The sequence below is a fragment of the Engystomops pustulosus genome, chromosome 2 (genome assembly GCF_040894005.1).
Source record: "Engystomops pustulosus chromosome 2, aEngPut4.maternal, whole genome shotgun sequence".
In the NCBI taxonomy this organism is placed as follows: Eukaryota; Metazoa; Chordata; class Amphibia; order Anura; family Leptodactylidae; genus Engystomops; species Engystomops pustulosus.
In genome coordinates this window covers 130,272,918-130,286,235 of record NC_092412.1, presented here as the reverse complement: position 1 = coordinate 130,286,235, position 13,318 = coordinate 130,272,918, and the positions used below count along the sequence as shown (strand labels likewise).

Sequence of the window (13,318 nt, the reverse complement as noted above, 5' to 3'; positions counted from 1 at the left end):
ATCATTTGGAACGCATCGTGCGTTCCATGCAGCGCTCAGTGCGTTCCACTGACCTCACTTCCGGTTCCATAACCGGAAGTGGGCGTTCCCCAATCGGCGTCCGTGCTCCGACAGAACTGAAACGTATTTAAAGAGGTGGGCTACTTTCACCCATTATCCCCTGAGGAAGCCCGCTTGACGGGCGATACGCGTGGGGCACCTGTGACCCCTCGGTCTCTCCAGCCCGGCATCCGTTATTTGGTAATGTGACCTATATTACTCCTATTAAGCACTTTATATTTACGCTAATATTTATGTACTATTTTTTGTCACACTATTTATGTACTCTGTACTGGGGCTGAACACTGGGGGTTCAATTGTCTTTTCCCTAATTCTGGGAATTTTAATTGTTTTTATGATTATGTTTGACTTCATTAAAATAAAGTTTACCTTTTCAACATAACATCTGTCTTTCCATCTGTCTAATCTTGATTCATTGTTTCAGATGTTGTCAGCATTATCTTTTGACCCATTTCTTTCTGCAACTTCACTGTATGGAGGTAATGTTCCTCACTGTATGGTGGTAGTGTTCCTCACTGTATGGTGGTATTGTTCCTCACTGTATTGCGGTAGTATCCTTCACTATATGGCGGTAGTATTCCTCACTGTATGGGGGTAGTGTCCCTCACTGTATAGGGGTAGTGTCCCTCAGTGTATGGGGGTAGTGTTCCTCACTGTATGGTTGTATTCTTCACTGTATGGAGGTAGTGTTCCTCACTGTGTGGCAGTAGTGTCACTCACTGTATGGCGGTAGTGTGCCTCACTGTATGAGGGGAGTGTCCCTCACTGTGTGGCCGTATTGTCCCTCACTGTGTGGCCGTAGTGTCCCTCACTGTGTGTTGGTAGTGTCCCTCATCGTGTGGCGGTAGCGTTCCTCACTGTATGGCGGTACTGTTCCTCACTGCATGGGGGTGCTGTTCCTCACTGTGTGGCAGTAGTGTCCCTCACTGTGTGGCAGTAGTGTTCCTCACTGTGTGGCAGTAGTGTTCCTCACTGTGTGGCAGTAGTGTTCCTCACTGTATGGCGGTAGTGTTCCTCACTGTATGGCAGTAGTGTCCCTCACTGTGTGGCAGTAGTGTTCCTCACTGTGTGGCAGTAGTGTTCCTCACTGTATGGCTGTATTCTTCACTGTATAAAGGTAGTGTACAGATCAGAAAGGAAACATCTGCAGCCATTTGTAATTAATGAAAGCTACGTGTTATAAATAATAATAATTACGTGTTATAGATTTTCTGTCCTTGCTATCTTTTTACACTGAGAATGCAACCCCCTAAAACCCAATAAACATACAACATGTCTATCTTAAAGATCAAGTATTATGTAATCTATCTAGAAAACCACAAAGAAGTCAAAAGGTCAACTGAATTGCAATGAAGTTAAGCATAGCATTTAACCAAAATAAAGGAATCTCACAATATAGGAGTATTATTTAAGTATTGATCCAAAATGGTTTGGCAGCTACACATTGTCTCAACCACGCAATTATCTTGAACTCTGACTTATTAGTCATTTCTAATAACTCTAAAAGCACAGTTCATCATCCTAGAACAAACTATTGACATTTTATAGAGGACACAATTTATTACAAGTCCATACTTTATCTATACATGTAGTTTTACTTAATTACCTTAATTCTTTATTATATCTTTCAAAACCTTAAATATAAAGTTTACCAAGGGCAAGAAATAAGTAAAACAAAAATGCATTCATTTTGAATGTTTTATTTGCTCTGAAGCCAAGTGTAAAACCATCACCACAACTATCTGCAGCTCTGCTATGCTTGTGGCTGCAGTAGGGTGGGCTCTCCAGAGCAGCTTATTATAATTAGTTGGAGAAAAAAAGAATGTTTGCATCAGGCCATGTAATGGTCAGCACTACTTTGAAATTCCAATAAAAAAAAAACAACAGATCCTTTTTATTAAGGTATTTCCATAACACAAATACAGAAACATACTACTTCCCATCAAGGAATTTGCACAGCAGCAATTGGTAAAGCAAAGATATAAGCTTAGCTGTGTGGTCATTTTTGGCTTTGTTTAACAATAATGGGGCAGATTTACTTACCCGGTCCATTCGCGATCCAGCGGCGCGTTCTCTGCCCTGGATTCGGGACTGGCCGGGATTTATTGAAGGTAAGTGCAAGGCTGAGTGAAGGTAAGTGCAAGATCCGCAACAGATTTTTTGTTTTAAATGCGTCGGTTTATCCGAATCCGTCGGGTTTTCGGTCGCCCTCGCCCCCCCCCCCCGATTTCCGTCACGCGCCGATGCGCCACAATCCGATCGCGTACGCCAAAATCCTGGGGCAATTCAGGGGAAATCGGCGCAAATCGGAAATATTCGGGTAACACGTCGGGAAAACGCGATTCGGCCCCAAAGTTAATGACCCCCAATGTGTCCCTTTGAGGCGTCATAGGAAAAGACTGGGACTCTTTCTCAATGGCATGCTTTAACTGGAGGTATCTAAAAAAATCCTTGTGCCCTACAGGTATGCCCTCTTGAAGCTGTTAGAAAGTTTTAATATTAGATCAGCAGTTGGGTTACCCGCATTAGACCTGCTCTATTCCAGAAGGCTGCACAGTGTGTTACAGCCTCAGTTTTTTACAGTGCGCATGCTCAGTGTGTTACAGCCTGGTCCTGCCAGAGGGCAGGACCCGGCTCCAGGAAGAGGATCGTGCAGCCCCAGCACTGGCAGTCCCGTGGCTGCGATCAGAGCAGCGGACCCCCCGGTAAGTGCCGCAGGGGAGAGATTCAGCTCCTCAAAGTCATTAACCTGCGTAGAAACCTGAATGTATGTCAGGAAGATCTGACTCCAAGGCCCCCTCCAATGTGTCCACTCACGCCAGTTTATGGTGAGGCCCGACAAATTCCCAAATCTTTCCAGCAATTGCAACAACACACGTTGGGAGGGCTCTATATCTCCCAGGAACAGCAATGCATCATCCGCATATAGCACAATTTTACTACGCATCGAGCCATATCTGAAGCCTTCTATATCAGGCGCAGCGCGAACCGCCATGGCCAAGGGTTCAACAGCAATGACAAATAGTAGTGGAGACAGGAGGCATCCCTGCCACGTTCCACGATAGAGCCTGAATATTTGCGATAATGCCCCATTGGCTCACACTCGGGCCAAAGGGCTGGAATATAATACCTTGACACACGAGATGAAACCCTGACCAAAGCCCATGGTCTGCATTGTTAGCCATAAGAAGCACCATTCTATGCTGTCGAATGCCTTGGCCGCGCCGAGTGTCAGAATCTGTAAGCTCAGAAAAAGCCGTCTGATGTTGATGGAGGTGGACTTGCTGGCATGAAGCCTGTTTGGTCCGGTTGTATTATGGAAGTTATGAGCTTTACTAACCGGTTGGAGAGGGCCTTGACAAGAATCTTCACATTTGCAGGGAGAAGGGATATAGGTCTGTACGACAATGGTAATTTAAGGTCCTTACCCTCCTTTGGTAGGACCACTATAATAGTCTCCCTAATATAGGGTGGGGGGGAAGTACCTCTATCCATGGAGTCAATAAACACCTGTAACAACTCAGGGATTAGCAGTTCACTTTATTTTTGTATATTTTTGCTGGCAGGCCGTCTACCCCTGGAGCCTTGTAATTTGGCCATCGACCCTATCTCCTCCTCTATGGTCAGTGGAGCATCAAGTGCAACACTATCAGTCTCTGACAGTTTCAGTAATTCTAAGTCGATAGGAAACCTAGTATCTCATCCTCTGAAGGATCTGCATGCAATTTATAAAGAGAGGAGTACAATTCCTCCATGACATTCAATATGCCACCTATATCATGTCGCAGTTGCCCATTTCTGTCTTTTAACAATGATATATGCGATGTCCCCTGTTGGGCCTTAGTTATTACTGACAGCAGATGTACGACCTTCTCCCCCTCTTCAAAATAGCGTCTTTTAGCAAAGGCTCTCTTCCTATCCGCTACCTCTAACAAGTGTGAGTTCGAGTTGTTTTGGGCTTTGTGCATGCGGTCCGTGGGGTGGGATCTCTAAAAAATAGTGCACATCTCCAAATGCACCGCGTCATCTATTTCCCTGGACTTATTTTTAGTAGTGCTTACAAGCTTATATGCTTCTCCTCTCATGAACCCCTTCGTTAACTCCCATACACTGGAAGGGGGAGCAGTGCCCCTATTCTCTTCTATAAAGCACACCACTGGCCGTTCTACCCCACTTGCAACCGCAGGTGTTCATAGTATCATAGTATATAAGGCTGGAAGGAGACGCAAGTCCATCAAATCCAACCTTTAAGAATTAAATAAATGTTTTATCCCCATAACCCGTGATATTTTTTCTCTCCAGAAAGGCATCCAGGCCTCTCTTGAACATGTACATAGAGTCCGCCATAACAACCTCCTGCGGCAGAGAGTTCCACAGTCTCACTGCTCTTACAGTAAAGAACCTTTGTCTATGGTGATGGTAAAATCGCCTCTCCTCTAGGCGTAGAGGATACCCCCTTGTCCTGGTCACAGGCCGAGGTATAAAAAGATCTTTGGAGAGATCCTTGTACTGTCCATTCAGGAATTTGTACATTGTAATGAGGTCTCCCCTCATTCCCCGTATTCTAGTCCCCCCATTCCCCTAATAATCTTGGTTGCTCTCCTCTGCACCCGTTCCAGCTCTACTATATCCTTTTTATACACTGGTGCCCAAAACTGTACACAATATTCCATGTGTGGTCTGACCAGGGATTTGTATAAGGGCAAAACTATGTCTTTATCATGAGAATCTATTCCTCTCTTGATACATCCCATTATTTTATTTGCTTTAGCAGCAGCCGCCTGGCTCTGGTCACTAAAATTAAGTTTACCATCCACCAATACGCCCAAGTCCTTTTCAGCTTCAGTTTTACTAAGTAATTGACCGTTTAGAACATAATTATACTTTTTGTTTCCATGGCCCAAGTGCATAACTTTACATTTATCTACATTAAACCTCATCAACCATTTCTCTGCCCATCCCTCAAGCTTCCACAAATCCCTCTGTAATGCTAAACTATCGACCTCAGTATTTATTACTTTACACAGCTTAGTATCATCTGCAAATATTGAAACTTGACTGTGTAAACCTACTACAAGGTCATTAATAAAAATATTAAAAAGAAGTGGCCCCAATACTGACCCCTGTGGCACTCCACTGGTAACATCAACCCAATCTGAGAATGTGCCATTAATGACCACCCTCTGTTTTCTATCACTAAGCCAATTACTTACCCAAATACACAGATTTTCTCCTATTCCCAGCAGTCTCATTTTATATACCAACCTTTTATGTGGCACGGTGTCAAATGCCTTTGAAAAGTCCAGATATACAACATCCACAATGGATACACAACATCCAAAATGGATTAAGCCTCCATATTCTATTCTGTTCCCTAGGAATACCATAAATTATAAGTGGGGTGACTAAAGGGGAATGATCAGACATAGATCTAGCTAAATATTCTATTTCCCCCACCCAGGGCAGTATACTTGAGTTTCCCAGTGCCAAGTCTATCCGAGACAATGAAGAGTAGGTGGAGGAGCAGCAGGAGTATTGGCACTCATCTGGGTGTTGTAACCACCACACATCCAACAGGTCTATCTCTGCCAGTAAAAGCCCAAAGGGTGTCAACCCTTGCGGTGTTGGTGTTAGATTCATACTCCACCTATCCCAATCGCTGTGAGGAACGTTGTTAAGATCTCCCCCAAGTAGACAAGGCAATCCCGGGTATTTAGCAATGAACCCCAATAGTGGCTTTATAACCTCATTAGAGTACGGGGGGAATATAGACTGACAAAAGGATCATCACTCTAGCCCCAATTTTAAAATGGAGACCTATAAATCTTCCCTCACTGTCTTTTACCTTATCAAAGATCTGAAATGGGACATCTTTGTGAACTAAAATACTGACCCTTCTAGTTTATGAGGAAAATACAGCAAGACAGTCGAACCCCATCCATCTTTTTTGCATCTGGGATATTCTATCCAATGCCATATGAGTCTTCTGCAAACAGTATATTGCTGGTCGCTGTCTCAAAAGATACTGAAATATTCCAAGCCTCTTGGTAGTGTCCACGAGGCCCCAGACATTACAGCAATTTACTGGTATACAGGAAGCCATAGCTCATCAGTCCATAATAGGTATAGGACATCTGTGTGACTTCTGTTGAATCCCCTCCACCCCTAATAATAAAAGGATTAACATAACATTTGTGCAGACCTGGTGTTAACCATCCCCAATAACTATACCCGCACATTCTATAAAGGCACCTTGCGGGGGAAACTCCAAGAGAATACCTTGTGGGCATGTTTCAGTAACACATAATGATATAGATAGCCCATGTATGTATCCAACTCTTTTGAGTATTGATATCATTTCGCGCTATCAGTCTTCCCTTTCTCGGTTGCCAGACCAGCCGGTGGCCGTGAAAAGCAGGATAAGAGAAACGCTGCGGTCCATAGTAATTATAACAGTAACAGATTACTGTGACTAAGCCTGCAATAAGTCCACAGCAGGGCCACATCTGCCATGAGGCGAGATGAAAACCTCGTCTCAGGCGGCAGATGCGGAGCCCTTTAAAGAGCAGTATTTTGCCCCTGTAATGTGGACGTTTTGGGAGCCTGTTGACGCCCAAATCGCCCACCTGATGAATAAATCGCACCTGTCTCTTTAAGACACAGGGGAGATTTACATGTGGAGCCGCAGCTGCCAGAAGAGCCGTGCGTAGTGGAAGCACCCTGCCTCGAGGTAAGTAAAAGTTTGATTATTTTTCATGTAAACTTATTAATTGAATCTGGCTAATAAGGGGCAAATACTTTTATAACCTAGTCAGATTCTGATTATACAGGGGGGACTGTATATATTTATATATGGGGCCAGATTCTTTTTATACCTGGGGGGCAGTATATATTTATATGGGGCCCGATTCCTTTTTTCTGGGGGGGACTGTATATATTGTATATATTTATATGGGGCCAGATTCTGATTATACAGGGGGGGGGCTGTATATATTTATATGGGGCCAGATTCTGTTTATACAGGGGAGGGCTGTATATATTTATATGGGGCCAGATTCTGATTATACAGGGGGGACTGTATATATTTATATGGGGCCAGGTTCTGTTTATACAGGGGAGGGCTGTATATATTTATATGGGGCCAGATTCTGATTATACAGGGTGGAGCTGTATATGGGGACAGATTCTTTATTTTTCTGGGGGCTGTATATATTTATATATGTGTGCCTGTATAAAACTGGGGGTCTTCGAAATATAATAAAACTTGGGTGGGGAAATCAACCGTATATATGGGGCATGTTAGTAATTAAACCAGGGGTCGTGCTATATGGGAGGCTGTATATAGTCAAACTGATCTAAATATGGGGACAAGATATTAAACTGGGAGGAACTATATGGGAGCTGTATATAATTTAATTGGGGTGGGAATAAGAAGTCCTTTAAATATGGGAGCAGGACATTATAAAAATAAATAAATTATTATATATGTACAGTATATATTCATTAGGGGGTGCTATATATTTACAATGGTCAGGGTAGCACTGTATATAAAATCACATGTAACATGGTGGGATATATTAGTTATAGGGTACAATAGATTACTTTTCATCATGTAAACGAAATGCTGAGGGGTCTGTATTAATAAATTAGATGTGTTGTATATTGATTGGTGTTCTGTGCATGCTATAATGGCAGTAGAATATATATAAATATATATATATATATAAAATGAAGGGATGTTTTCTATGTGGAGGAGAGTGAGGTCAGTTGTGTTGTGATGGGTATATATTATTTAGGAGCACAATGTTGTTATCCTGGAGACTTTATACTGTAAGTGGTATTTTTAGGGACGCCAGGTGTCGATGTGCGGCACGGAGCTAAAGACATTTGGCTGTGAATTCAGTGATAGGTCATGGATTGGAGAACCCAGAATAAAGTCCTGATGGAAGAGATTGTCATCTATAAGGTACTAGAACCTGTAGTCAGTCATACAGTGTCAGTGTTCCTGCCTGTGGGGATTTTACTTGTTAGTAAAGTTTTCAGGATTTACTGAACAGGGAGCGGCCAATGGAACAGGAGGGGGGGGGGGGGCAGCATTTTAATTTTCGCCTCAGGCAGAAAATATGCTAGAATAGGCATTGGTCCACAGGGAATTTGCTCAGTCTGCTTCCGCAGATGCACGAAGCTGCCCCTCATGTTGATCCAACCACTGTTGAGCAGAAGATGGTTCTTCAAAAAAGTTGCGTATTATTGATAACTCCGCTGTCATACCTCCCACCTGCTGTACCAGCGATGTGATAGTTAATTTACACTTGGAGACAGCTTTCAACACATCTCCTATAGCAGCAGCCTGCGGGGACTTTCTATTAGGTTATACCTCCATATCTGGGTCTTCCGACATGGCAGCCTCTGACAGGGGATCCGACGCCTCTTTAGATCTTGAAGCCGGGTACAAGCTTCTATTAGCACCTCTCCTGGCAGCATTTCTCTCTTGTCTTCCAAACTGCTCCAGACACTGTTATTTCCCTCTACTACCTCGTGAAATTGTAGATTGCAGCAGCAGATCACTGGGCGAGTTTCACCACAATTTGGGGTGAGTCCCACTCATTATTTAGGGCCATCGGATACTTTCAGGATCAGAGACAGGAGCTCCACTGCGAGCATCTTATTGCATGCGCCCCCCGAAACTCCATTTTTTAACGGCTTTCAACTATTTCACTACCTTACTGTACAGTGAGCTGTGAAAACTACAGATTTACATATTCATGTTTAATCTGTTTTTATTTTAAAAAGTCTTTCTACTTTCTACAGTAGTTACATCATTATACTGTAATACATTATAATAATAAATACCAAAGTGACTACTATAACGTTAAGTACGTTTTCTAGTAGTTCGGTGCTTGCTGTTTTATTTTTTTAACCCCTTATCACCGACACTAGTTTTCAGCTCAATGACCAGACTCGATTTTTCAAATCTGACAAGTCTCACGATAATTGGTTATAACTTCGGAACGCTTTAACATATCCGGGAGATTTTGAGAATGTTTTCTCGTGACACATTGTACTTCATGTTAGTTATAAAATTTAAGTGAGAAGTTTTGCGATTCGTTCTGAAAAAAAGTGAAAATTTGGCAAAAGTTTGTAAAAATTCTTCATTTTCCAAGTTTGAAATGTTCTGGTTTCCAGACAAGATGTAAAACTACCCAAAAAGTTTGATAATTAACATTTACAGAATATCTGCTTTATGTTGGGATGATAATTTATGCTTCCGGTAATTTTTCTAGGATGTTATGAGGTGCAGAACTTTAGGTGCGATTTTTCTTATTTTCATGAAAATTGCCAAAACTCACATTTTGAGGGACAACTCAGCTTTCAAGTGACTTTGAGAGGCCTAAATAATAGTAAAACCCCATAAATTACCTCACTATAGAAACTTCACCCCTCAACGTATGTAAAACAACTTCTATTAAGTCTATTAACACTTTAAGTGTTTCACATGGGTTAAAAAATATGGACCTGCGATTTAGAAACTATTGAATTTTTTGGGAAAATACATTAATTTAGGCCAAAACTGACATTTTCAGAATAAATTAAATGATGAAACGCACTGCAACGCTTGATGCCCAATTCCTCCCGAGTGTAGCGATACCCCATATGTGGTGGTAAACTGCTGTACGGGCGCACGGCCGAGTATAGAATGAATGGAGGCGCCATTCACAGCAGATTTGTATTGTCACATTGTACGACTTATAAATTTTTTATTTTTTTTGGTAATACAAACATATGAGGCTTATTTTTTATGGGATGAGATACAGTGTATAGATAATTTATTTTGGGAGTCTAAAGCTTATTCTTGAGATTTTATTAACTTATTCTCTACCTTAATTCGAACCTCTCATTCATGTCTCCAGAGCTGTACCAATTCTCTGGAATGCTCTAACCTGGACTATCAGATTAAAACCCGGCCTCCAAAGGTTCATATGTGCTTTTAAGACTCCTTTCTTTAGGCAAGCCTATAACATTCGCAAACTGCATGAAATTTCAACTCTCTCTTTACTAACCTACCCTGTTAACTCCTCCCGTCTGTTGTATGGCAAACAGCAGACTGCTTCTTTGTAGTCCCAGTGATCTTGAATTTTGTATATATCATGGTGCCTGATGGCTGGTTCGAGCAGCATCTTTATTTATGAAATTATTTTATTCTGTTCCCTTATAAAGAATGGCTGGACCATTATACTGTTAAAGCTCTTGTGTCCCCCTTCACCCTCATAGACTGTAAGCTCTTGCAAGCAGGGTACTCACCCCTATTGTTCCATATGACTGTTTGTACTCTATAACGTCTTATTTTATTTGTATATGTCCCCAATGATTTGTAAAGTGCTACAGAATATGATAGCGCTATATAAAGATAATTATTATTATTATTAACTCCAATGTTTCTTCGTTTCAAAGCAAACAGAGTGATGCCCAAATTACAATGCTTGCCATTTTCTTTCCAGAGCTAAGGCATTTTCTGTTCTAAAACTACTTGTCAAAAATTTGTCTCCGCAGCAGTAAAGTGGATGGAGAATAACCTCTTCATGTATTTAATTAAAGGCTGCCTACAGTTCCAATGATGCCTTGTATTCTAATTAAGTAATCAAGTAAATCCACTGAACACTGCATGGTGTACATACAGGACAATAAAGTGGTCATCACATTTAACAGCATGAAGCTTGTCATCAGTAGTAGAAACTAATAGTGAAACAGTTACATGATGTGTATAGTAAATAAGGGTTAATAGGTTCTCTGATGTGCAAAACTGTGCTGGGAGAGCAGAAAGTGGGTAGGGGGCTACAGAGGAGTGTTTGACACAGCATGTGATACAGAGAGAGACAGAGAAAGTTCTGCATAATCACAGACTGAGATGGAGGGACTGATACAGAAGAGGAGAGATCTTTTAACTCACTATTCTGTGTAAGAGAATACACTACACTCCCCTTCCCCTCTATGAAACCATATCTCTAAACAACTCTTAGTAGAAAATCAGCAGCACAGGCAGGAGACACTGCGAATGCAGAGTCAGCTTAAACTGAGGAGGGTAGCAAAGAAACTGCTGCACATATGTAATCAAGATAATAGGCAAAGTTGTTCTACATCCAAAGAGCTATTTATTTGTGAAAAAACACATAAGAGTTGCGCTTTAACTATTCAAACACCTTACCAACAGATTTTCCAAGTTATAGACCAGAGTGGAATGTTATCATTGAAACAGGGGGAGCATAACAGACTAAATAAATATTTTGTTGTCTAAATATATTCAATTAAATTTTCTGTATCTACCATAAACTTTTATGGAGCAGGCCATGGTCAGAAGTGTTCAGCTAACAGCTCCTATCCATTACCGTCAACCCAGGGGTGTATGTACAGGAGTAGCAGCCATAGCAGCTGCTATAGGGACCACAGTATCAGAGGGCCCCTTCATCCAACCTGCCATACTAAAAAATGGAGTTCATATCTTTACAGTACACAGCTCGAGAGAGAGGGCAGCGGGACGGCAGGAATAGGGATCACTCATCTTTACTTACTTATCTCTACATCCCCTATGTGATCTGCAGCTACAGAGACAGAACTGTGGGCTCTGACACTCTCCCTGGGATAAGAAGACTGTCTGACAGTACATACATGTGTATATGAGTGTATAAACGTATGTGCCTTTATATACTGTATGTGTGCGTATCTGCTGTATATGTGTGTAAATATGTATATGCTACATATGTATATGCATAAGTGTATGCATGTATGTAAGTGTGTATGAGTGTGTGTTTATGCAAATTTGTGTATATATATAATGTGTGTGATTGTATAAACATGTGTGTGTACAAGTATGTATATATTTATTTATTGGAAGGGGAACCCCATGCAGAAGTATGCAATGGAGCCTAGCCTCTGCTCCTGAGTGATCCAATGTACAGTAGGAGTAACAATAATATTAACAACTACTCTGTGAACAGGTTACAAAAGTTCAAAGAATCCCCTCTTGCTTTTTTTTTTACAAAGTATATTTTCCATCCTACAAAACAGACTTACTTTAGCTTCAGTCTCTCCTCGATGCAAGGTGTACAAGTGATGAACAGCACTTTGGGAAGAGGACCAGGGATGAGTAAGGATCTGAAATACATGGAAATCATGTCCAAGTGTATCAGAGGTAACCAGCAACATTCCTAGAAAGAAAAAGAAAAAAATGTATCAATATATTTTTTAAACATGTTTATGCAATTACCATTATTTACATAGCTTATTAGTATTACTATTTATTATTAGCTAGTGTGTCTCTCTCTCTCTCTCTCTCTCTCTCTCTATATATATATATATGCACATAAATTTTGCACGAAATTCCTTTTTAATAGTTTAGCTTCCTCATATTTCTCATATTCATTACACTTTAAATGAGAGCAATGTAAAATCTGCAAAAATATGGCTATAATATATTAAAACAGCACAATAAGGCTAGATTCATGTCATGTTTTCCCTCCATTGTAAAGATTTCTGAGGTATCCCTATAATGGATTACAACTGATGGCTGCTATATAACCCACTATATGTTCATACAATGGGATACATCCTCCAATTTGGCTCAATCCCCTTAAAGAGAGAAGAGCCAATCACTGGCTGATGCTAAAGTTCTTGGTGTCTCGCAGTGTTGTAACTGTCCCTATATGAGCAGTCACACCAGATCACCCACAATGTACACTCAGCGAAGACCAGGGACTGATGAAATGCAGTTAATCCATCTGCTATGGCTATACCTCTGCTGAGAGTGAACTGCATGTACCGCATGTGAAGCAAACTGAGCAGACATTGGTAAAAAAGGACCTTTAGCAAGTAAACTGGGATCTTTACTGGCATACATGCAAATATGTGTCCAGAAATTATATGTGAAACTATCTTAACTCCCTGTGGACCACCGACTTCTTCTCGTGGTTTGTCAAAAAAAAAAATGCTGCAAATGAGCTTGAGCAGTTCTGAGGGGGTGTCATCAAATGCCTCCAGGCTCTGCTTTATAATAATAATAATCTTTACTTATATAGCGCCATCAAATTCTGCAGCGTTTTACAAATCAATAATTATTCACAACTCTTTACAGCCTTAATATCCACCTCCTCCCCAGGCAGAGAGTTAGTGACAGCCACTTGGTTCTTGGCATTTCCTACATATGTGTGGTTGTCTCTATATAGTCGGAGATGCAAAAGAGTCGGCTGTGCACTGTACTGAGACC

The 13,318-nt window shown here is 41.3% G+C and overlaps 1 protein-coding gene across 7 annotated transcripts in view; it reads right to left on the bottom strand.

Annotated features, from left to right (window-relative positions):
- The window catches only part of BCAS3 (BCAS3 microtubule associated cell migration factor), an 818,800-nt gene that overhangs the window by 547,549 nt on the left and 257,933 nt on the right, over positions 1-13,318 (bottom strand). For all 7 annotated transcript variants that reach the window (XM_072136426.1, XM_072136427.1, XM_072136425.1 and 4 more), the window contains one exon: positions 12,130-12,263. In XM_072136426.1, the coding sequence (XP_071992527.1) occupies positions 12,130-12,263 (134 nt within the window). The remainder of the gene's footprint in view (positions 1-12,129; positions 12,264-13,318) is intronic.